The 26,043-nt window shown below is 40.3% G+C and overlaps 1 protein-coding gene across 1 annotated transcript; it reads left to right on the top strand.

Moving 5' to 3' along the window:
• The first annotated feature begins 5,301 nt into the window (after positions 1-5,301).
• Positions 5,302-25,701, top strand: pak6 (p21 (RAC1) activated kinase 6). Its single transcript, XM_028001153.1, has 9 exons — positions 5,302-5,779; positions 15,335-15,582; positions 18,608-19,270; positions 20,007-20,540; positions 22,079-22,212; positions 23,540-23,666; positions 23,759-23,884; positions 23,957-24,091; positions 24,800-25,701. Exons 2-9 carry the CDS (start codon positions 15,379-15,381, stop codon positions 24,965-24,967), a joined length of 2,091 nt encoding a protein of 696 aa, XP_027856954.1. The 5' UTR covers positions 5,302-5,779; positions 15,335-15,378; the 3' UTR covers positions 24,968-25,701.
• Positions 25,702-26,043: the final 342 nt, after the last annotated feature.

Here is a 26,043-nt window from a genome sequence, read left to right as displayed (position 1 = left end):
CTACTATATTTACTAAATATTTACTATACTATATTTACTATAATACTACTATATTTTTCTGCTTTTTTCTCATGCTCTTCTTTATAAATATGGAAATGCTCCCTATAAGCTTTTTTCTGTTCTTTAGAGCAGAGACCTTTGCATGTGCAGATAATTTTTTTTGTCCATTTCAGTATTTCTTAACAGTTTTATTAATACTTTTTCTATGACACTCAATTTTAGATTAAAACCCCTTCTTTGAAACCTCATGCGTAAGTTTGTGTTGCTGAAATAGTAAACTCTTGTGCAGTTTAAAGCTAAATCCCTGATGCTTTCAGATGAACAAAATGACCATTCAACAAGATAGTTGAGAAATGTTAGACACATAATCCTTATGTGTAATTGCATGTTTTACTGTTATTAATAACCATCTCACTAGATTATGATAAAACGAGTAGTGAATACACTGCTGCTAACTTATGACAATATGTAATTTATTTTCTTTGAGTGACCTGAAGGTGCTCAACATTAGGGCTGGGGGATATGAGGAAAATCTAATATCCTGATATATTTTTGCTATATCACGATACACGATGTATATCACGATATTCTTAAAGGAGCTCCAATGTTATTTTAAACTATAGATCTCTTGCAGCATATGTCACCCACGCAAGTTCCCGCCCCCATTTTCCTGCTAGACTTAAATGTAAGCTCATAAAAAGGGATTCAGTATTTTTGCTATGAACTGTCTACACTATGACTAGATAACAAGGTGAGAAATAAGTTTTAACTAAGAAAAACAATAGCGAGGGAGAGGGAAGTAGGTCAATTATGATTGACTTTGACAAACTTAAATAGATGTGCTGTGGAATAATGTGTGTTTTGAACAGATCATCAGTAAAGCAGGTGTTTAAATTAGCTAATCAACCACCACTGTGTTAGTGTGGCTAATAGTGGTGGCTAATCTACTACAGTGATCACTTACATTAATAAAATTAAAAGCAAAATACACATCAAGCCTAAAAACCCAAAACTGTAACGAACTGAATGTTCTCTTCTATGTGGGGGTAATGTTTGAGTGTTTTTAGTGCTGAATCCTGATGCATAAAGTTGCATTGTTGTCAGTTGCTATGGCAACGAGTCTGCGTGTATTGTAAAGCCGACACGAGCGAGAAAAATAAAAAGAATGAGTAGTTTTGAGTCATTTTTCCCATTGCATAGCACTAAATGAATCACACCTACGTTTCCAAGTTTCACTTTAACGGACTAGTTCTACCGCGGCTGCGCGGCTATGAACGCATGTAAAAGAATAGTCTCATTAGATGGTGAAATAAATTTGTGGTACAACCTTTTGTGGCAATAGTTAACATGCAAATTACCTAATTTTGTTCGATATCCTCCATATAAAATCCAAACCACTGCCAAATTATTATTCAGTGTTTCTCTTCGGAACTAGACTAGTTCATCTGATTCGCTCAAACTCTCGCTGTCACCATGTTTATTTTCCCCACGCAGAGTGATTGGTAGAAAATCTTTAGGTTGGGAGGGGGGAGGAACTAGTGATGCATTCATAGGGTGTCGGATAAACCATACTCGCAGTGAATTTGACGGCGAAAGTTGAACGACAATTTATACTCGATAATTGCGATATAGCCATTTTAACTATCGTAAATTAAAAATATCGCGATACATCGAGTATACTCGATACATCGCCCATCCCTACTCAACATCTTCCTGTGTGAATGAACAACATTCAGATTTGCAACGAGAAATACAAGATGGCAAAAAAGCTGGCCCTGTTTTGGCAACTTTCCCAGCTTATCTGTAAAGTTTGTTATTAATTAATTTATTTATTATTGATGTATAATTTACCAGAAAATTGAAAAGTTCAAGCCATTGACTTGGATCTTTTGATCTGATCTTGATGGAAAAAGAGTTGAAGTTCTAGCAACAGATCAAAATTGTTTATTGTTGTATATTTTGCTTATGTTTCAAAATATGAAGTTTTACTAGAAATTTAATAATTTACAACAGCTCATAACTCATAAACGTGCTTGTAAATTACGTTTATGTGCGATGAGATCCTAGGTTGTATGGCAGCAGTTTTTTTTTAGATTATCGCCATAGTGTGAATTACTTTATTCTATCATCTAAGATTTATGAGATTACATTGTTTGGGCAAAACATCCACATTAAGATTTTTTTTTCATACATAATATCAGCTGTTGCGTGAAACATGTTCATTAGTTCACATTAGAGATGCATAACATTGTTTTTAGAACAAGCCAGGGGCTTTTAATTAAAATTAGGCTTAGAAGTAAAACAAAATTCTGTTTGGGCTTGGCTAATTTCAGTTTATTTTGAAGAGATATCATTCAAGCCTGTAATTGTGAAATGAGAAGCGTTTTGCCATGAAATCTCATATTAAGATATAATGATACACACAGAATTCACACTAAGGGGAGAAACACATCCTCATACTCACCATATTAGATAAACAAGCCTTGCTAAAATATTCTCACATTTTGTCATAACTACAAACTTCGGTGTATGTTATTGGAATAATCTGACAACACAAAGAAGGGCATAATTATAAAGGAAAAAGATGAGTCATAGTTCCCCCTCTTTAATCTGATTCCCTTTAATAAAATCTGGTACAAACAAATACCTCTTGGATTTGCCTAAGTAGTAAATAGAATTGAAAGTCAAAATAAGGTTGACACAAGGAATGCGGGGGTTAGGGTCATCCTTATACATTTCTCCTAAACAATAGAGTGGATTTAAATGCAAATATTTAAAGCATCCTTTGGGCAATTTTCAGGTTTCACCTTAATGATAATTATATTTAAGAGTAGCATTATCATTCTGTTTATCCAAATTAGGTCACTGTTTCCTGGAGGATCCCCAGATAATAAAGTAAGTATTTTAAATACCTCTGCATGGTCAGAGGTATTTTTAGTGACAATGCCTTTCTTTATTGTCCTGCATCTGACCTGGATAATTTGATTATCACTCTATTAACATGTGTTAATGAATACATATTTTTCTCTGTCATATCCATCTTTAAATAATCACACACATACAGATGCTGCTGGAAAGTTATTTTTAATAAAAATAAATCCACCCAAAAAATTTACTTGGTTGCAAAAGTATTCATAGCTTTACATATTTTATTGAGATTTTACATAATTGTGATGGGAAAGAAAAATGATATTTTTTATACATATATTTTTTTAAACAAACATGTGTCATTCATCTATGTTCGGACTCTCTTAGTCTTCCGTACATCTTTGCTCATTTCTCTTAATAAAGATTCTCAGGTTCAGTTAGGTTAAATGGAAAACATCTGTAGCGAGATGTTCTAGTCTTGCCACAGAGTCTCAATTAGGCTTAAGTCTCGACTTTAGCTCCTTCATTGTAGCACATAAATAAGATTAGGTCTAAACAATTTCATTGTAGCTCTGTAAAGCTCGGGGCCCCCCTTCCCTCCATTCAGGACATTTCATCCCAGCGCTGCGTGTCCCGAGGCAGAAACATCGTCAGTGACCCCTCACATCCCCACCATGGACTGTTCTCCCTGCTGCCCTCTGGAAAGAGGTTCCGCAGCATCTGGTGCAGGTCCACCAGGTTCCGAAACAGCTTTTTCCCACTTGCCATCAGACTGCTGAACTCTTAACTGGACTGCACTCAAAAATTGGTCTCCACTTTATACCTTGCACATGTACAGAGCTAAGTAACTTCCTTTTTACTGTCAGTCCTGCACTTTATATTTTATATTCATATTTATATTCATATTTTATACTGTATTTTATTTTATTCTGGAGTAACCTCATAACATTAGAACCTCAAAACATTGTTCTGAGCCGTATGCAACGAAATTTCGTTCTGTATACACCCCGTGCATGCAAAATGACAATATAGTCAGTCTAAGTATAAGTCTAAAATCTTTTAAAATCTTATTTTGATTTGTCTGTCACTTTGCTGCTGATGCGCTTGGATTTCCCCAATAAAGGAATTTTCTATTGATTCACTCTATTATTTTGCCTGTTTAAAAGGTGAACCTCCACCACAGCTTTTTACACATTATCCAATATTACTACACATTTGACACGACTGAAGAAAAGCATCCCCAGCTAATTAGGCTGCTACCACCATGGTTGCACCATGGATGTTCATGGTGATGTACAGTGTTAGTTTCTACCTCTAAGAGTTTTGAATGCAATCCAAAAGTTCAGTTTTGATCAGTTCACCTTCTTCTACATGTTTGCTGTGCCCCTTAAGGTTTGTGGCAAACAGCAAATGAGACCTAATGTAGCTTTGCTTTCAACAATGGCTTACTGGGTCCAATTTGTGTTGGACCCAGTAAAATACATTGATGTTTGTGGTCTTGACATTGCTTAACACCAAACTATTCCAAGAGTGTTAAATTATTTTGTAAGGTACGTCTCTGTGGCAACATAGTTGACACATTAGGGGTAAAAGAGACAGAGCGACGGAGACTCTCGTACCCCCCAGAGGCAAATCTGTCATTGTTATGCAGATTGCTGCACTGTAGGCTTTCTCAGTTTACTTTTCCATTCCTAAGGAGAACCATCGTTATTTTAGTTCCTTTGCAGGGCCCCTTAATATCAAAATGCCACGCACTATATGTATGACCCAAATCCGATTCAGTCTTGAAGGCAGTTTCTGCATGACTTGACCCTAATACATTTTCCTGCTTTGAGGCTTGTTCTTGCTCCTGTATAAATTATTCAGGAATTAATAGTGGAGAAAAAGCGAGCAAGAAAGGATGTTTTACTTCAGAGATGATTGAATGTAGGACTTTGGCAGTCTGTTGTGTTTTTATCCACTTGAGAACATTGGACATACTGTAAGTTATTTTAATGATGGAAGGAAGTTTGGCCAATCACATGCATCCGAAACATTTGGCTCCGATGCCATCTGCCATCCCTGACCCTGCCATCCTAGGGATAATGCATTGAAATGAACAGCAGCTTACTGGGTGAAATCATCACCCTCTTGTTCTCATGTCACTCATGTTACGTGTGAAGGGGACAGAGGGACGGAGACTGAAGGGTGGGGGAGGAGGACGAAAGGTATCCCAGGTGATGTGGTGTAGAAGAGCTCTCCTTTCCTCACTGTTACCGGAGACCAAAAATACACACACACACACACACACACGCACACACACACACACACACACACACACACACACACCGCACACGCACACAAACAGAGCTATCAGTTCTTTTGCAGACCAATGAGAGAGTGGGAGGAGGGAAAGAAGGAGGGAAGTGATAAAGAGAGAGGGAGGTGGGAGGGTGTGTGTAGAAAGCCAGCAAGCTTGAGAGGGAGAGGAAAAGAAGGAGGAGGGAGGATGGATGGAAGGAGCTTCATGATGGGGCCGTGATATTCTCTTCTAACGGACGCTGCCTTTTTCTCTACCATGGCTTTGTCCCAGCTTTGTGCAGCGTCCCCGGGAGGAACCGCCGGCGCACGGGGCAGCACTCAGCCAGGGAGCCGGAGATGAATCAGCCCCAACAAAGAGCCTTTGAGATGGCAACGTGTGCTTCTGCCTGGAGGGAGGAACGCATCAGGCTTTCCCAGGCAAGCGGCAGCCTGCAGCGGACTCTGGCTTGAGAGCCAGTCCTTCCTCGTCTCTGTGTGTGTGAGTGAGGGAGAAAGAAGGATGGATCTGCTGTGTGTGTGCATATGAGTGTGAATGTAAGGGAGCAAGTGCATAATCGTGCTTCCAATCCTTCCTGGAGGAGTGAGGCTCTCTTCTTCACTGGACAGCAAGGTAAGACGAAATTAGTGATTTCCCTTTTTGTTCTCCTCTGACAATTTATCCCCTCCAGAGAGCTGGTTACCCTGTCTCCCCACAACAAGGAGAGAGGGGGGTAACAGTGGTAAGATAGAGAAGGGGAGGGAGAAAAAGGGAAATGAGGGTTAACGTCATTGAGAAGCAGCAAGCTTGTGCATGGATGGCATCGCTGAAGCATCATCCGTGGTGGAGGGAGAAGGAGACGGAGGTGGAGAGGCTGTGAGTAAAATGTATCGCAGTCAGGTGCAGATGGGCATGGAGGGAAAAAAAGGAGGACAACTGAGGAGGTTGTTTGATGCATCCAGTGATGGATCTAAAAGAGGAGCCTTCACCTTCTGCTCACCCCTCCTCCTCTAAACCCCAACATCCTCTTTCTCCTTCTCCCTCTGCTCTCAGCCTCTAACTCAAGGGATTAGGAATTAGGATGCAGCACAGTGGGATGGATTTCTGAGCAAACCTGAACTTTACGGTTAAAGCTTCTCCAAAAAAAAAAAAGTCACTTTCTGAAACCCGGAGCAAAAAGGAAGCGGACGTGTCACATGTGTTCAGAACATTTAGAAAACCTGTTGTACAAGAGCTTGCATAAACGTGGGAGGCAATGTTTGAACTGTGCTTTGTTCGAATGCAGACTGAAGAAACAAGAGCAGTTTTCAGTGCTGCAGAAAGTAGCAGAGTCTCTCTATCAGTGTCTTTATTAGATGCTAAGTGTTGAGCAGAAATCAATCTAAGGCTAAGATGTTTTAAGGAACAGTATGGATTTTAGTTTCAGTCCAGAGCTCCAAGACCCACACAGGCCGCTCACTCTTCCTGACAATCATAGCCTCAAGTTACTCCTGGAACCTTCAAAAAAGTTCACACTGATGCTGGAACTTTTCAGATTTTGTCTCATCACAATTACAAACTTCAGTGTATTGCAATTTTACGTGATAGAATTGAAAGAAAGTGAAATGGAAACTAGTCATTCTTTTAAAAAAACTTTTTACAAATGCAAATCTGTAAAGTGTGGTTTGCAATTTTAATCACCATCCCTGAGTCAATATTTAATACTGTCAAAATTTCCTACAAGCTTTCCACCAAATATGACATTGTTATATGTAGGCATCAAGCAAAATTGATGGGTAAACAGGAAATCTTTTCACTGTTTCCTTTGAACTCTTCCATAAAGATTAGATTTGTAGCATGCACAACTAAAATCCATCCTGCCATCAGATTACTGGGAATCTCTGCAACTCCTCCAGAGCTACTAATGACCTCTTGGCTGCTTCTCTGATTAATGCTCTCCGTACCCAATTTAAGAAGTTGGCCATGTTATGGCTTTTTCACTTTCACATGATCATGGTTCAGTAAGATGTTCCAAGCTTGAGATATTGTTTTGTATTCTTAAAATGCTTAAATATGCCTTCTATATGCCTTATTTCCTGCAGACCTGCCTGTTGTGTTTCGGTCTTCTTGATGCTCTTTGTTCACTACTGTTCTCTTAGGAACTTCAGAGGTCTTCAAAGAACAGATGGATTTATACTGAAATTAAATTACAAAGAGCTGTACTATAGGTATTAGTTAGGTGTATAACTAGATTTAGGGTCATCAGAATAAAAAATGCAATAATCTTTATTATTACACTTCACTTTGTGTTGGTTTAGCCCATAAAATCCCATTACAATGAAAGTTGTGGTCGTAATGCAACGTAATAGTTCAAGGCACATACTGTAGCTCCTATTCAAAGCAATATATATGCTGTAAAGGTTTATAATCCTGCTGTCATCTTTGCATGCACAAACCCAGAAACATAAGGCAGGATTTTCTTTGTGACACACAGATCAAATTGAGCGACTGGATTTTGCCATCTCTGGTGATGATGAAACTTGAAGTAAAAGCTGTGCAGTTGTGTCTCAGGTGTCTCATTGATATGCAAGAAGGAGAAGGGAGAAGGGTAGAGGAGGAGACAAAGAAGGCCTGTTGCATGCCTGCACACAACTTTGCATCTGCCTCTGAGGGTGATGTGAACCCTCCAACATCCTCTGATTTTCTTGGCAGGGTTGCGTCACACTTCTCCTTTTGCTTTATTTTTCATGTGGCCCACAGTAAAAAAGACAGGCAAAGCAAACTGCTGCACTTGAAGCAGGACACTGACATGACCGGAAGGGATAGGAAGTGTACTTGCAGTGTTTAAGATGTTTTTCAAAAATGTTTCTGTCAGTTTCTTGACAGGGAGCACGAGCAGCCTAACATCACCACCAGTGATGATACAACTGGGATAAAAAAAGAATGCCGTTAGCACAAATTAGTCCTGCATGATTTAACTTTCCTCTTTGCATTAAATTAGCACCCATGATGTTCAACAGAGGAGGGCAACAGCCTTGGTGCAGATTGATGCCATAAAGCTTAAAAACTGCTCCCAGCTTCATCCCTTGGAGAGACTTGCTGAAGCCATAGCTGGAAAAAAAAAAACATAAATCAAAGCTTTCAAAATCTCCTGCACGTACAGTAAAGCTTGCACCAAGCCCCAGTGCATCAATAAATTAGACCCCGGAGAGAAGAGTGGAGCTTGTGCTATTGGCCCGGAGTGATCATACATCTCTATCAACACAGCATCAACCGTTCAAAACGCGAGTAAAAGCCAAGAGCATCTTCAGTCAAAGAGTGTGGGTCTGTGCTGTGGCGTATATGTTATTACTTTACATGGAGAACTGATTTAGCAGTGTATTTTGTTTTGTAATTTGTCAGCATCCAAAGAAGATCTTACAAACACCTTGTGACACTAAAAGTGTTGCTGAGATGGGAGCTGCTGCTTTCACACCCCATTTATGTCCACAATGTTCGCTGCAGCAAGGAGCAAACAAACATGTTTTCTTGTCCATATCCTCATCTAGGGGAATCAGTCCCATTATGTCAGATGACAGAATGATGTATGCACTCTGTGTGGATGCCTCTGTATTGTCCTGAAATCCCCCCTTTTTTCCTCCTGTGGCCTGTTTACTGCAGAGGAGCTGATAAAAATGGTTATATCCTCAAAAGTAGGATATACACTGATACAAAAAGAAAATTCCAAACAACTGGCTTTTTTCATTATGCCACTCCTCTTACTCTTGTCAATAGTAACAGAAAAACTGTGTGAGTTGGACAGAAATGTTGGAGTCTACAAAATTTTTCCAATCCTCAGGCTGTCATTTGTTAATTTGAAGCCGGTGAAGATTACAAAATTACAGTCATACAAGTCTATTTTGGGTGATATAAATTTTTTGTGACAGTTTTTTTTAATGAACTTTTTTCACAGGAGAAAAATAGACAAAAATGGGAAATAATATACCTTTTGGGAGAAAAACAAACCTAAATCACTCCCACTCCAACTTCACACTTTAGTATAAATGCTTGTCATTCCACAGCTTCTACAGGTGGAATCCTCACACTCTCCTCCCCCCCCTCACCTCCAAGTATTATTGTGTTTTTTCAACCATTACAAAGGTTCCGACTTGTCCTACTTACTTGGAAAGCCAACCTGAACTCCAGCCAAATATCGTCAGAATTTCCCCCTTTTCCATTTCATTTGACCTTTACTATTTCTGCATGGTTTGTGTGAGCAAACACAATAAGACTCACACTTTGTTAAATTCTAAAAGGACACAAATATTGGAGGGAGATGAAATCCAATCATTTAGTCATTTAGTCATTAAAATTGGACGAGTCAAAAAAGCAGCCAGTGGGGCTTGACCCAAAGTTGTTTTCAACACCAAAAGTAAATCTATATCTGTGGAAAACATGACTTTGCTTCTATTCAAGAGCCACTCTTAAACTGAGCAGTGTTTTTAGATGAAAAGGTAATCATGAAAAGACTTAAAAGTTTTAGGGGTTCTGTGATGTGTTTTATGAAATATCTGCACATAAATTATACAGGAGGATTTGCTTTTGTTTGTTTTTTCTTTGTCATTTGGTTGTGTAGTGTTTGGCCTTTTTCCTTTAAATTCCATAAACACTATTTGCTCCGTTTAAGAAAATGAGAATTACCCAAGTAGAGGTGAGCCTCTGGCTGGCATAAAGGGACAGAAGATTAGCATGGACATGTTGTGGAAACATTAAATATTAAGGCAAATTTATTCTTAGGAAAAATGAACATGCATATGTAGATATATTTACTCAAAACCTGATCAGGGTTACTTTGGCATACATTTCTGAATGTGTTGTTGCATGGAGATGGTCAGTCTGTGGGTATCTTGAGGTGTTGGAGAAACCCAGGCGACTTTAATAACAGCGTTCCTTTGCTGGACAACAAACATCAAAGTTCAACGCTTAATAGAAATACCTAGACCTGCTTTCCCCTGAGCCATGAAAGTTACAGAATGCATGCCATTCTCCAGCATTTCACATATTCCTTTGTTATGCACGACATGCAGCATCAGCTCACTAACATGAAATATAAATGGCGACATCATGTTATTTTATGCTGCTGAATGGAGTGTATTTCATCACGAGCAGTCTGTCCTTCAACAGTCATCCCATTTCTCTCTAGAGGAGACTTCAAAGAGAAATGAGACGTAAATCATAAAACAGTCCCATTGCTTTGTCCGGTCACGTCCTGCATTCTGTACCTTTTTATGTCCTCACATGAATCTGTGTGTATTAGAAAGCTCAAGAAAGAGATGACCATTGAAGACCTCCCTGCTACCCCCCCCAACCCTCTCCTTTAGAGGCAGGCTTATTACACTCAAAGGGTAAAACGGTCATCGTAATGAAGCTGATAGAAGAGCCCTCCACACTGCATCACACAGTCCAAAAACAGCAGTTAAGGACTTTTCCTGTGAAATACTGTAGCTGCAACCCTCTGTGAGTCTCTATAGCAGCTGGATTATTCTTATAGATGAATTTAGAGAAACAAAAAAGAGGATTACCTCATCTCCCACTGTCGCCCACCCTCACCTCACTATTTGACATGAATCCTGCACAAAATACACACGTGTTTGATGCTGGAGAGGAGGGTTGGAGGGTGGGGGGCGGAGGGGCAATCAGTACTAAAATTAGATCACTGAAAAACCAAACCAAAAATACCAAGCCCGCAAGCACAGTCACCTGCACATTCTCTGCATTTCTCTACATGCATGCCAGCATGAAGGAAAAAAGCAGAAATCAGGGCAAATAGGGAGTGGGGGAAAAAAAATCATTCAACTGAGCTGGGAGCACTAACGTCGAGCAAATCCAATATCTCTCTTATCTCTCAATCCCCTCCCACTCAACCACAACTCCCGCTCAGGGTGATTTGAACATGAGAGGAAAGCAAGTGTGCCCCCTGTTCTTTTGTCCTGATGTAAGCAGGAAGCATATGGATTGCATGGCTAAATTTCTGCATGGCATGAAAGGCCGAGCTGTTGTTCTGGATGTAGAAGCTCCATCCAGTCTCTTATAGATTGTGACTGCATCCTCCTCTGAGCTCTGAGATTGGGATGGGATTAAGTAATGACACTCTGGAGAGGAAAATTGTCTGGCTCCATGTGTTTCTCCATAATTTCAATAGATTATGGTTTTTAAAACATATTTTGTTTCATTAAGTTTTGCTCTTTTCAAGTAGAGTTGGAATCAAATGTTTGAATAAAAAGACATAACCCTTTTCACTCTGTATTTCCTCTCATAGGTCAGTTTTTTTTCCACTACCTTCAAATTCAGAAAGTTGCATACAGTTCCTTACTTTTGACTTTAAAACTGTATGAAATGGGCCATATCTTTAACCATTATTCAACATACTCCTCACAATAGTTATTTGAATTTTGGCTCATTTCTCCTGACAGAACTGCTGTACCTGAGTCAGATTTGTAAACAGTCTCACTAGCGCACACTTTTCCAGGTCTGCCAAAAAATTATCTGTGGAACTGAAATTATGAATTTGTAATGGTGGCTTCAAAACTTTTGCTTTGTTTCATTAAGCCTCTTTGAACCTAATTTGGCGATATGCTTTGCCGCTTTGTTCATTTGAAAACATCCATTTGGGCCAAGCTTAAACTTCCTGTCTGATTTATTGAGATCTTGTCTCCTTTGTTTCCTCATTCTGTTATTTCCTTGTGATGGCAGCTATTTCTCATGGAGCAAAACACCCCACAACTTCACGGTTGGGATGGCATTTTCAGGGTTGTAAGCAAGGATGCAAGATGGTAATTTCCTCAGACCACAAGACATTTCTCTATTTCCAATTTTTCATTTCAAAGTTTTGAATCTGAAAACAATCCCAACATAGCAACATTTTTGGAATGACCTCATCCTCACTGCCTCTTCACGTCCCTGACAGCAGCCAGCTGACTATTGGCTTTGCACTTTGATTGCTCCAAGACAAGCCACTGAGGCATAGGGTCAAATCCCAGCAGTTTTAGAGGAGATGTGACCAGAAAACCAGATCGTGCTCTGTGTACATTTGCCCTGGAAATCAATAGGAAACTGTTATCAAGACCATCATGGGCTCAGCAGAGTCTGAGAGGTCATAATAAGGCTAGCTGCATGTGATTAAACCTTGTAAATCAATAAGTGCATCAACGTTTGGAGTGATTTTGCCCTGTTGGCAATAAGTGTGTGTATGTGTGAGTCTGTTCCCTAGGTTGTTAGGTTTCTACTCACTTTTCAGAGATTAGCCACTTTGATTGTGCCCGATTCGCTTCCAGTTTGAACTGATGATTACTTGGTAAGGGACCATAAAGCCCCCACCCCCCATTTGCTTCTGTGTCATCATATTTGCTGGCAAGGAAAGACTTTGCGCTGCATTTCACTCTCAAGTAAATCATGATTGATCGGCTTTTAGGGCAATTCATGAATGTAAAACTGTAAATATCAGTAAGGTCAGTGCCAAAATCTGAACAGCTATCTGCAGTGCTGATCAGATGTTTATATCCACCCGTCATTCGTAATGTGCAGCTGTCCACTTGGAGATTGCAAACAGTAAAGTTTTATGGTCAAAAAGGCAAACAGTGAATTGTTTGGTCACAATCATTAAATTATGTTTGTCATGTTCATCATATATATACAGATGATGAATCTACGTGAATTTTAAGTAGATGGCTTGATGCTTTTCTGGAGATGAGATAAAGTAATTTTCAGTTTTGCAACTTGTTATTGTAAAAAGGGCCATAACTGTCTGTGGCTGCAGAATACTTTCAGGTCTGCCTGTAATTTCAGTCCCAACTGTTCTCTCCCTACACCATAATGTCCCTGTCAGATAGGATTAGGGTCTTTCCCAGCGCCACGGTATATACACAAGAAGAGAGTGATACATTTATGCAACACTTAGCATATTAGTCGAGTGATTGAATTATCCTTGGAGAGGGACACATACTTCCAAGAACCCCCTTCCTGCACTGCGCTCATGTGACCGGTGGGCCTGACCTCAATGCGACACGGCCGGCCAAGTGGCGCGCGTTAGTCACCGGCACATCTCCTAACAGGCAGCGTTGATATCGTTTAGAGCCATGCTGGTCTCAGGGACAGAGGTGGAGGGAGGAAAGGCTGGCGAGTGTGATTGCCTGCTGGGTCACAGAAGGTTGCAAAACTCATTTTCTCAGCTCCCACCACTTCACAGTGCATGGTGGGAGATTATCAGATAAACTCAGGGCACCTTGAAGGCCTCTGTTTTTGCTGGTTAAATTCTACGTGGACATAGAATAAGTTTCTGTCTCCAGGTCATATTGACACAAGGTTATTGTGCTGGAATGTTTCTGTTACGCAGGGGGATAGTTATTATTCTTATTAACTTCTAAATATTTCATGGTTTGATGTAATGGTGATTGTAGACAGAAATGACTTAAAGTAAGGTACTTCTGATGACCTTTTGATGTTGACTTCAGTAAAGTCTGATGCATTCACCAGCAATACCAGGAGTCACAAAAGTAAACTAAAACCTCATAAACTTGGAACAAGTACTTGTACATTACATTACTTCTAGTCTACTGACTGGAAGTAAGCTATACTAGTGGAAACATGTGAAAAACTGGTCAGCATGGCTTTGGCAGCTGTAATCCATACAAAGAGTTTTCCATGGTTTATTTTGAAGGGTGTATATAACTTTTAATACTTTAATAAGATTTGACGGTACTTCTGAGATTTTCTGTGAGGTTCAAGCAATCTTAAAGACGGGATTCGGACCTCTGAGCAACAGTTCTTTTCTTTTTTCCATTGTCCAGGTAAGATCATTGTCTCTGGTTCAGGAGGGGCTCAAGGAATGCAACAGTTGTATCCCATGACATGAATACATCTGTTTGTGTTGGCTGATGAAGCACTGATGTCAGCTGCGATGCACATCTTATGGGTCTCCCTCAAACTCTAGGAATTTGAGTTCTGCTTCAAAATCCTCTCAAAGCTGCAGTTGTCCATGTTGTTTTTCCCTCCATCAGTATAATTGGAGACAGCACTGAGCTACTGGATTTTCTTTTTTGCAATAACCTTTTGTGGCTAATTCTAATTTATTGAGGTGCACCTGTCAGTGACAAGTAAATACCCTATGCATAAAATTTCTTATTGTAGTGATCTTATTCATCTGTGTGGTTTGTTTTTTCTTAACACTGAAGCTCACAACTTTATTGTCTAGACAGTATTACTACCCCCTTTAAGTTTATAACTAAAATATTCAGAGAAATCATAAACTGAAATAAAGAGAAAATGTTTCATAAGTATTGCTAATCTGTTAAAGAAGGGATTTTTCCAGCTAATAGTCTGCGAAGGACATCTGCCTGCATTGCTGGCTGGGACGTCCTCTACAATATTATCTGCATAAGACAGCATTAATATTTACATTGGACTAAAGCGTGAGTAATTATCTCCCTGTACAGGGAAGCCTGCAAAGCTTAGGAAATGTGTTGTAATGTAATTCAATTAGTTCCCTCCATTTAAAAATAAAATAAAGCTGAACACACAGCAAACCTGAGTTAGCTGCTCAGCATGCTCATCCCCAGATTAACTGGCTACCTCGCCGCAATCAAGGGCAACACGAGCTGCTAATTAGGATAGGATATGAAAGGTTTAAAGAGGAGTATAAAGATATCCATATATAGTATGTTTGTATTTGTATAAGCATGCGTGTGTGTGAATGAGTGTGAGCTCGTGTGTTGCCTCCTTAATGCACAGAAAGCCTGTGGGCACCGGCCAGTCCGGCCGTGTGCTCGTCTGTAAAAGGGCAGAGAGAATGAATAAGCCCTAATTGACCAGATATCCTTCATTAAACATGTGCTCACAAATCCATCCACTCTCCCTGGAGCTGTTTTCACTCTAAGAAGCTTGTGACAGCCTTTAAGGCAATGGGAATATAGGACATTCATATGTCTTAGACGGAAGACGTTCACATAATAGAGGAGCAGAGGAGCCATTTGAATTACCTCCATGTGGTGGAGATTTTATTTGAATACACCTGAGCAGAAAACTGAGAATAAAGGAGAGAGGAAACATGTTTTCAACCATACAGGTTGGAGAGATTTGCTTATATTCAAAGGACACAATTACGGTTATTTGATTGTGTGCTGCCTGCACACAGCTGAGTAGTTTCTTCACTACTTATTGCTTCTTTCTCTTCAGAGACATACTGAAGCAGACAGGCTGCCTCTCTTCTGGACCTGAGCATGTTCCGCAAGAAGAAAAAGAAGAGGCCTGAGATATCAGCGCCGAAAAACTTCGAGCACCGTGTTCACACCTCGTTTGATGCCAAGAGGGGCTGCTTCGTGGGCCTGCCGATGCAATGGCAAAGCCTGATAGAAAACCTGCGGAGGCCCAGACCTATGGTGGACCCCTCTCGGATCACAGAGGTGGAGCTGAGGCCAAAAAAGGTATGCCACACCTTCACTTTCACTAAAGTTTATTTTAATCAACTTTTCACTGTTTTATCCACACAAATGTTGTTCATTAAAGAGTTATGTTGCTAGCTGCATCACTGCAGGAGAACATTTTCTGTGCTGCAGAGGTATTCTGCTGTCTCAGACAATCCTATAATACTCTGATGACAACGTGGAATGACTGCTCCCTTTCCCTTGTTTTTGCTTCCTTATCTATCACAAGGCTGCGCTAATGACCCTGCTGCGTACACTGGCTGCACAATGTTGAAATCCTCATGGGGGAACACAAGATTTATTACCGCATGCAGGCAATTAATAACAGTATAAGGTGCTTTCCCACAAACGTCATCAAATAAAGAAGGAATAAAAAGTGCAGGTACTGCAAAATGCCTGTGAGTGATCCAGTCTGCAAATCTCAGGATTTCTGTGCTTCACAAAGTGTTTGGGTTGATAGTTTTATGGGCCTCCTAAAAAGTAAAAAGCACTGCGATGTGGTGGCGATTAGTGCTGTTCAACATGAGAACCACTGTGTCAGCATTTGGGTCGGACTTGTAGGGTATTTTTTACCTTCCTCACTGATATCAGTGCAAGACCCCTTCGAATAAGGAATCCTGTAAACAACACAAACCACAAATTAAAGTAGCTTTATCTGAGTTCACCACAAAGCAGTACCTAAGGTGAAGGTAAAGAATCATAATCTATTAAATAATTTTGCACAATGTTTCACAAACTGTTCTCTGCTGTTCTCTAACACACCTCTGACAGAGCAGCTGGGATTTATACTGATATTCAACAATGCACAGGTGTAATTTGTTTATTAATTAAGAAATCATGAAGTCAGCTGGTTGCAGAAGATTTAATTTAGGGATAGAACAGTAGAGGGAAGTGGATACTAAACCTATACACACCACACTGTTCTGACTTTCATTGGTATAAGGAGATACAGCCATGTTCATAAAATTTGAATTTATGTTCCAATGAGGCTTGTTCACAGATTAAAAGTATCTTTTGAAAATAACATATATTACAAAAACACTAAATATGTGATTTTCTAATTGTAAAAGGCGTGTCTTTATCAGATTTAAGTGGAAAATCATCATAAATAACAGCACAAACGCTTGAAAACTCCGGTTTGTGTGTACTTAAACTAGTTGATGTGTTTTATTTAGTGAATTAAGATACTGAAATTACCTTTCGATAATATTCTTATTTATTCAACATGACTGTAGGTGGGCTGCACAGTGGCGCAGTTGGTAGCACTGTTGCCTTGCAGCAAGAAGGTCCTGGATTCGATTCCCGGCCGGGGTCTTTCTGCATGGAGTTTGCATGTTCTCCCTGTGCATGCGTGGGTTCTCTCCGGGTACTCCGGCTTCCTCCCACAGTCCAAAAACATGACTGTCAGGTCAATTGGTTTCTCTAAATTCTCCCTAGGTGTGAGTGTGTGTGTGCATGGTTGTTTGTCCTGTATGTCTCTGTGTTGCCCTGCGACAGACTGGCGACCTGTCCGGGGTGTACCCCGCCTCTCGCCCGGAACGTAGCTGGAGATAGGCACCAGCAACCCTCCCGACCCCATTAGGGACAAGGGTGAACAGAAAATGGATGGATGGATGGATGGATGACTGTAGGTAATTATATATCATTCCCCTTCAACATCCCAATTATGTGCTACTTTATTCTGATCTAGAACAAAATGAAACACATTGAGGTTTGGGTTAATAATGTGACAATATGTGAAATTTCTTTGCAAGCCACTGTGATAAAGAAAATATTGCATAATATTGTTCATGTTTTTTTCTCATGTTTTAATAGTAAATATATATGGAAAATTTTAATAACTCACCAAGGCAATTATCCCCATCCTATGATGGAGACCCTACAAAAGGTGAGATGAGGACTAACCTCTACCCCAACTGTGTGAATGTAATAGCTTTTAGCCAGAGAAGCAGGAGAGGTTGTTGACTGACTGTACACTGAACATGACTCTACTATGAGACTGACTAACAATCCACCATGGACACTGTATGCATGTTTCTGGCAAACCAGCTGAAGTTTGCTTGATGATTTTGATTGTTGAGGCAAGTTTGGCCCCTTTGCAAGCCTACGAACTATGCATACCTCTTTAAGAAGAATTAGAGCAAGACTCTCTCATTCATCAAAACACAGTGAAATGCACAATAACTCTAGTTTGACTTTATTGAATGTATTGAACATAGTGTACTCTTACACCTTAAAGTGGCTCACATTTTGTAACATGGCCAAAAGCTGCCATGTATTTTAGGGGGACACTATTATAACTATGCATAACTGTGGAGTGAGGATGACAATTATGTATGTTTCCCATATTTTCTTTACAATGCTGATACCCCTGAATAAAATTCAGTGCTATCGGTTTCTGTTAGAAATCTCCTAATCAGTAAATATTTCTCAATGTATTTAAATCACAGGATAAATCCAGCTCTTGTGGAGAAGTTTAAAGGTAGGGGAGGCTAAAACAATATCAAAAGTTGTGAACACCTCTCTGGTAAATCCATGATGTGAAAATGAAAAGTGCATGGCTCAGGGTGCTGATTTTAAGTGCGCAACCTGATTTTTACTTATACAAAATATTGAAAACTGTGAATAATTTTTCTTACACTTCATAATTATTCACTACTTTTTACTAGTCTTTTTCCATATAAACAAAATCCATTTTTGTTTATATATATCAATAGAACAATATGTGAAAAGATAAAATAGGTAGGAATGCATTTTCTATATACAGGAGGAGCCGCTGTAAAATCTGTTTCTCTGCTTGTTATATTTGTCAGCAAACTGTCAGAATAAACCACCAGGGAAAGGAACTAAAGTCACTGTCTTTGAAAAATGACAGAGATGTCCTTTACACATTCCCACATCTAAATTTAACTTGCCTCAGAGCAATTATTATGCCACTTTTATCATCCCTTTTGCTCTGAAATCTCTCTGTAATGTAATCATGTCACACAGATTGTGATGAAGATAACTACCTTTTCTCTTCCAGACCATTGTGCGCGGGAGCATGGTCGGTCACGGAGAATACATCTCTGCCATGATCAACGACATGAGCCGCCTGTCCGTGACCAGCTCCAACTCTTTGCGGAAAAGCAGCCCCTCAGCCAGGAAGAGGGCCCAGTCCCTGGGACGGCTGGGAGAGGTAAACGAAGGGGATGGTTACCAGTATGAGGGTCTCACTCAGGATGACGAGGACGACATGGATGAGAGTCAGGATCACTGGAGAGACAAGGGCAGGAACATTCACAGTGAAACCAACACCCCCTACCTGGGGATGAAGAAGAGCATCACTCTGCAGCCCAATGGAATCTTGCCAAAAGCCAAGTCGACCTATGAGGTCGGTGTCAGCTCAGTGGAGGGGCCCTTGCAGCCTCCTCCACCTCAGAACATCCCACCTCCAAGTTATGGACCGTATCTGAGTGGAGAACTGGGAAGTCCGCAGGAAAGGCTGATATGGAAAAGAGACTTCCAGCTTCCCAGAGGAATGCCACCAAATCAGAGACCTGTAGCATGTTTTTACAGCCCCGCTGTGGCTCTCCAGCAGCTCCACGGAGATCAAGGGAACATAGGACCGGAGCTCCGACCCAATCTACCCATGTACATGCATGCACAGAACAGCCCAGGGAGGCCATTCTCCTCCTATGACCTAAAAGTAAGCACATCTTTGCAAAGACTATAAATTATTCATGGATCACATAATTTATGCATATTTTTGATGCTGAGTATATATCAGAATATTATGCATGTGACCTGAATGTATTAAGGTGGTTTTCTTGAATTAAATAAGAGCCATTTTAATGGTTCATTTGTAGAACTTTAACCAGCTAGCTTATTCAGCCTGTATATCAAATAATAACCAGAAACATATTTTTTATAGATATTTTTTATTGGTTACTTTTTAAGAAAACAGCAAAAGAAAAATTTCAAATATCCTGTGTTTTGTTTTTTTCTAAATGACTCATAAAATCAAGTATGCATAATTTCTCAACTAAAAAGATAAGCACTCAGGATTATCACAAATTTTGAAACTCTACCACTTTTTTCATGTATTGGCATTTCCATACAGAAGATGAAGAGGTTGAGATCCATGTCAAAAACACCTGTGACTTAGCCCCTTTTACTAAATATGATTGTGACTTTGGGTATTTTATTGAGTCCAGTGTTAAGAAATTAAATGTGGGCTTAAGTGCTTGCGAGGTTGTAAATGCTGCCGTGCTCTCCTTGAGACTCTTAAAGCCAAATCGTAGCATCTTAACATGATTAATATCGGTGAAGTGGATGCAGAGTGAAAATGGCGGACCTGATTTACATCCAGGTTTAAAGTGGACAGTGATTCGCCGGCAGGCAGCCAACACCCTTTCAGCTGCCTCTCTTCTCTTGTCATGCAGGCAGAATCATCGGTGAGATACCACTCCAGTTTCCTGCCGACCGGCACCAGCAGTCCTCTTGTAGGAGGCATTAGACCTCAGCGTATGGTGCGCTCCTCGGCAAGCTACACACTAGGCTTGTCTCCTAATATGGGGCTGCGGCCTGGTGTACCAGACTCCTTCCTCAGGCACTCTGGATGCCCGAATACCCCTTATCCCCGGCAGGACAGCCCATCTCAACCTCGACCTTCACCCACAGGCTCATTAGCCACCAGTCCTCCAGGAACCTGCTCCCCTGCTTTCAGACCACCTCAGCATCCTGCACCTCGACCGCCCCCTGACCCTCCCAAGGTGACGCATGAACAGTTCAAAGCAGCCCTGCAGATGGTGGTAGATAAGGGCGACCCACGGACTTATCTGGAGAACTTTGTGAAGATCGGGGAGGGCTCCACAGGGGTGGTGTGTATTGCTACAGAAAAGCACACTGGAAGACAAGTTGCTGTGAAGATGATGGACCTGCGGCGGCAGCAGAGGAGGGAGCTGCTCTTTAATGAGGTACAGAGATCAAGATAGATCTCACAAGGGGATCTACATGTGCAGGTATTGATACCTTAAACCTTTTCACATTTTGTCATGTTACAAACCAAATTTCAACAATTCCAACGAGTTTTTCTTACTTAACAGACCCAAAGTGGTGCATAATTGTAAAGAGAAAGGGGAAGAATGGAATTTCAAAATATTTTACCAATAAAAATCTATTGGTAAAATAGACCTAGTCTGAAAACCCATATGTAAAGTCCAATGTAAGCAATTACCTTAAGAATTAGTATATACATGTAGATCCCATTTGTATGTATCACAAAGCACACCATAAGTGTCAGGGATAAAGTTGTGGAGAAGTTATAGGAGGGGTTATAGATTATATGCCAAACATCAAACAGAGCACTGTCCTTAATCTGAAAATGGAAGCATGGCATAAGTGCAAGCCTATGAGACGAGGCTTGTTTACCTAAACTGAGAGACTAAGCAAGGAAAACATTAGCTGACAAACAAGCAACCTGCAGGGCCATAGTAACACTGGAGGGTCAACTGAGACCTTGATCGAACTTTTATGCCGACAGCCATGCAGGGTGTAATATGTGGATGAAAACTAAGGTGGCACCATGCACCATGCAGCAGCAAGTTGCCACAATGCTTTTTCTTCAGCAGGAACTGGGAAGCTTGTCAAAGTTAATAAACTAATGACAGAGCTAAAGACAGGACAATTTCAGAAGAAAATCTATTAGGAGTTTCAAAGGTCTGGAGCTATGATAAGAAAAAAGCACGCAGCCAGAGCTACAATTGAATGGTTTTAATCAAAGCATATATTCATGTTCACTGATCCTCTCCATCCAATCTGACTGAGCTCTATTTAGACTGTAAGGACTCAAATTCAGTAGAACCATATTCACAAACACCGCACATGGCAGAGAAAGGTACTTCTAGAAAAAGAGGAAGTAGACAACATAAAATGCATGAATCATTGTTGTTCAGCTTCATATTTAAGACCTGTTTTGTGTTGGTCTATCACATAAAATTATGATAAAATATTCTGAGGTTTGTATTGCAACATGACAAACTGTGACAAAGTTCAAAGTACTAAGACGCATGGCACTGTATTTTATACTCACATGAAATCACAATGGGGCTTTCGTTATGATTTTCTCTATAGCACCATCATTTTTGTAATGTTTAAAAATTATTTTGATCAATGGTTCTTTTGACTTACCACTTCTACATGTTACTTCATTTATGTTTAGTTAAGTCTGTAGATTTACTCAAATAAGGGAAGTCAACAAGTGGAAGAGAAGAAACAATAATAATAATAATAATAAAACATTTGTCATTTAATAGATAGGGAAATCAGACTGGGCAAAGAGCCTGCAGCATTTTTGATGTTGACCACTTTCATTGACCTATTTCATTCAAGTACTCGAAAGCATTTACTGGACTAACTCAGAATTGCTGGACACTAAGGTCTTTATGCCACAAAAATAAAAAGGAACATAATGGTGTGTAGATTTATGACAATTGTACATATATTTTCGCTGCAGGTGGTGATCATGAGGGACTATCAGCACAAGAATGTGGTGGAGATGTTCAAGTCTGCCCTCGTGGAGGAGGAGCTGTGGGTCATCATGGAGTACCTGCAAGGAGGAGCCCTGACCAACATCGTGTCTGAAACCAGGTACAAAAAAATATCAGCAAAACTTTGGGTTCCACTTTACAACCCATAGTCAGTCACATGAACAGCCACAAGGGGGTGGTGTAGTATCAACTGGAGAGTGATCAGTGTTCATCCAAACAGCATTTAGTCTGCTCTCCACTCTCTCTGGAGAAAAAAAAAAAGATAGTAAAGTATTTTTAATTTTTAAATACTATCTTCAGTCTGTTCTAGGTAGACATTTGAGACATCTGTTACTCCTTTTGTATTATAACGCCCACACACCAGGAAATTAAATTGTGAACGTTAATGCGTTTTGAGCAGAAGTCTTTCTTTTTCTCATTTCAGGTGATGAACCCTGGATTAGTTCAGTTTAATAAGGACATGCGTTTTTTTTTGTCTCAGGTCACATGACATAAAATCTGACACCAGATTGAGTAGGTGTATTGACAGAGCAATTAAAAAGAAGAGTGTTTTTTCTTCAATTGCTACACATTAGTAGAATGAAGTATAATATTTTGTTGTTGTTAGATAAGAAGCTGGTATCTTCTGGGTTCCTGACTTCCTCATATCTTGCTACATGAAGAAGCTTTGTGGTTTCCTGTCCCCTACAGAGCTTTGCAAAAGTCTTCACACGCTTAACAACTTTACTCCAATCACAACCAAAAACATTGATGTATTTTATATTTTATTGGGAGATTGTGGTGCTCTTCTCATTTTCAGACAATTGTGCAGAACTCTGAAAATTTTAAAGCTTGGGAAATCGTTTCATAATCTAACCCTGCTTTAATCTCCCCCACAACTTTATCCCTGACAAGTCTGATGTGTCTCTAACAAACTTCTGAGGCCTTCACAGAACAGCTGCATTAGAATTGGCTGTGCCCCATTTATTAAGGGCTATAATAGTAAAGAGGACTAAAATAAAATTATAAATACTTTAGGGCCTTTTGTTTCCATAAAAAAATATTAAAAAACATATTTTATTCCTGTTTGACTTTATGTGATACATTTGTTGGTCCATCGCCCAAAATTCCAGAAAAAAACATACATTTTTGGATCAAATGTGCAAAACTTCCAGGTGCACAATTACTATTGCAGACTCTGGAAATATTTATGTTGCCCTTGTGAAATATCCAAGCCAGACTATATCTGATGAGGAAGAAGCATGTTCATTCGTCATTCTGCTTGTGTGGGAGTTGTTTTTCTGAACCTTGCACCTTTTACCGTTGCTTTTAACGCACAGTGATTCATAAATTTTCAGCTCTCTTGGGCTGTTGTAGCCAGTAATGGGAACGTGTGAAATGCCCATGTAAAGTCAGATTCGATGTGTGTAAAACTTGTCGTCCTGCAGACTGAGTGAGGAGCAGATTGCCACAGTGTGTGAAGCTGTTCTGCAAGCCCTGGCTTATCTTCATTCACAGGGCGTCATTCACAGAGACATCAAGAGTGACTCGATCCTACTCACATTAGATGGACGGGTATGACACATACTCATCCCCACCTCCCGCCGGTCCCCTTCCTTTTGATTTCTCAGTTTTGTAAATGTGTAATGTTGTTGGGCTCTACCCAGGTGAAGCTGTCAGACTTCGGTTTCTGTGCCCAGATCAGTAAGGACATCCCTAAGAGGAAATCTCTAGTAGGGACACCTTATTGGATGGCTCCTGAGGTCATATCCAAATCACCATATGGCACAGAGGTGAGGAGAAAACCACTGACGATGAACCTGTGCTGTCAGAGCTTTTACACTATACGCTTTTGTGTTCACCAGGTTGATGTGTGGTCGATGGGTATCATGGTAGTGGAGATGGTCGACGGAGAGCCCCCATATTTCAGTGAAACGCCCGTAGCAGCAATGAAGAGGCTTAGAGATGAGCCGGCTCCAACCGTTCGAAATGTCAGCCAGGTATTAGAAGAGACAAACACTTTACATGGAGGTTGCTGTTTTCGTAAAGATTAATACTTCATGTACACAGGTACAGTTGATACATTTAAAACCAGTCCAACTTTCTTCATGCTTTACTTCTTTTTTTTAAATGAATCTTGATCAGATTTTTTCCAGGCTTTCTGAATTTTAGCATATTTTTCATTCAGTCTCCAATTTGGTAGACATGAGAGATGAATCAAAAATATTTGCAATTGACAATGAACCTTCGTTAATCTTTCATTCATTGTGAAAATGTTAAACCTCAATGGGAGTATAGGGAAGAGATATTCTCTGGTCATTGGCCTAAATGCAAAGCACAATATTTGGTGGACAATTATCTGCACATATTCTTTAATGAGCCACGGTGGTGGCAGCATTGTGCTGCAGGACGCTTTTCCTCAGCAAGGACAGGGAACAAATATTTCAGAGTTGATTGAATAATAAAATAGACTAAATTTAAAGCATTGTTGGAAGAAAACCTGTTAGATCTTGCAAAAGACCTGAGACTGGATCAAGGTTCCCCATTTAGCAGGACAATAATCCTTAACATGCATCTGGAGATAAAACTCCAGTCTCCCAGGGCTAATGTGCTGCATATTTTACATGTCATATCTCCAACAACAGCATGTCATTGCATTCTGGTAGAGTCATTTTCTTTATCATTCTTTATCTTTCTATCCAATCCAGATTTCTCCAGTTCTCAAAGACTTCTTGGATCGCATGCTGACCCGTGACCCTCTGGAGCGGGCTAGTGCTACCGACTTGCTGGAGCACCCCTTCCTGCTGCAGAGCGGTTCACCTCAGTGCCTGGTCCCACTGGTGGAACAGTATCGGAAACGCATGTCTCGCTGCTGACCCATTTCGGCTCAAAGTCCCCAAATGGGCCAACATCAGCCTGCCCTGTACTGTACGCCTCCAGAAGAGGACTAGCGCCAGGACCCAGCTCTCCTTACGGGGCCAACGTTCCCCCAGAAGCAGACCCAGGGAGCATTCTGCTGCCACCGTCATGGTGGCTACATAGTTTGTCAAACGCGGCATGGTCTCGGGCATGTGAGAAGCACTGTAGGAGTGAGCTAAAGGCAGCATGCAAGTCCTCACCTCTCAACTCAATTGGCTTCCTGCAACTTTCAGTGTGTATCAACACGATATGCAGCCTGATGCACTGACAGCAGAAATCTGTCTTTCACACAGGTTCCAAATAAGTGGTACTCTAAAAACCCTTCGTGGTGTTTTTAGTGGGCATTAATGCAAGCTGTGCAAACTCATTAGGCTCAAACCACAGTAGCTCATTGTGACAGGATAAAGGTACCTCTGCACATCCATTCTGTTGAGGAAATTGGACAACGATACACTCTTTGCATGGCCAAATGGAGGCACACCTGGCCTGATGTGAATGCTTGAATACGTACTGGGGATGGGAAAGACAATTCTCCTGTATTAGCATAATAAATGGGTAAATAAAAGCCCAGCTGCTACTATTGGACTACTGGGGGAAAAAAAGCCAGCGCCACTCTCCTCTTTTACTCCACTTTTACATATTTATTTATTTCTAAAAAAAAAACAAAAAAGGTGTTGTTTGTTGTTTGTATGATGTGAAATTGCAAATGTGGTTACATAATTAATAAATATGGACTCAAAACATACTCAGACACATTAACAATGTAAATAGAAATCCTGAATATTAGGGTCCTTACCACTGATAAGTTTGAATCTTACTTTTATTTCATAAAATGTGAGTGTAGTGTATGTATGCGTGAAGGAGCAGGTGTGTGTTACGCAACGTCATTGTTGATACAACCCTCTTTGTACTGTGACAGATGTGACGGAAAAAAAAAACACAAGATGTGTGTATGCGTGTGTGGGGGTGTGTCGGCAGGGGTGTGCGCACGTGTGTGTGAATATGAGGGACTGTTTTTGCATTTGTTTGCCTA

Source organism: Xiphophorus couchianus, chromosome 19 (assembly GCF_001444195.1).
Source record: "Xiphophorus couchianus chromosome 19, X_couchianus-1.0, whole genome shotgun sequence".
NCBI lineage: Eukaryota > Metazoa > Chordata > Actinopteri > Cyprinodontiformes > Poeciliidae > Xiphophorus > Xiphophorus couchianus.
The sequence above is the reverse complement of the archived record's forward strand: the minus strand, read 5'-3'. Positions and strand labels throughout refer to the sequence as shown.

Coding starts and splice junctions, on each gene's coding strand:
- pak6 (XM_028001153.1), top strand. CDS start 15,379: ATGTTCCGCAAGAAGAAAAAGAAGAGGCCTGAGATATCAGCGCCGAAA. Junction 15,583..18,607: donor TGGAGCTGAGGCCAAAAAAG/GTATGCCACACC, acceptor TTTCTCTTCCAG/ACCATTGTGCGCGGGAGCAT. Junction 23,667..23,758: donor TACTCACATTAGATGGACGG/GTATGACACATA, acceptor GGCTCTACCCAG/GTGAAGCTGTCAGACTTCGG.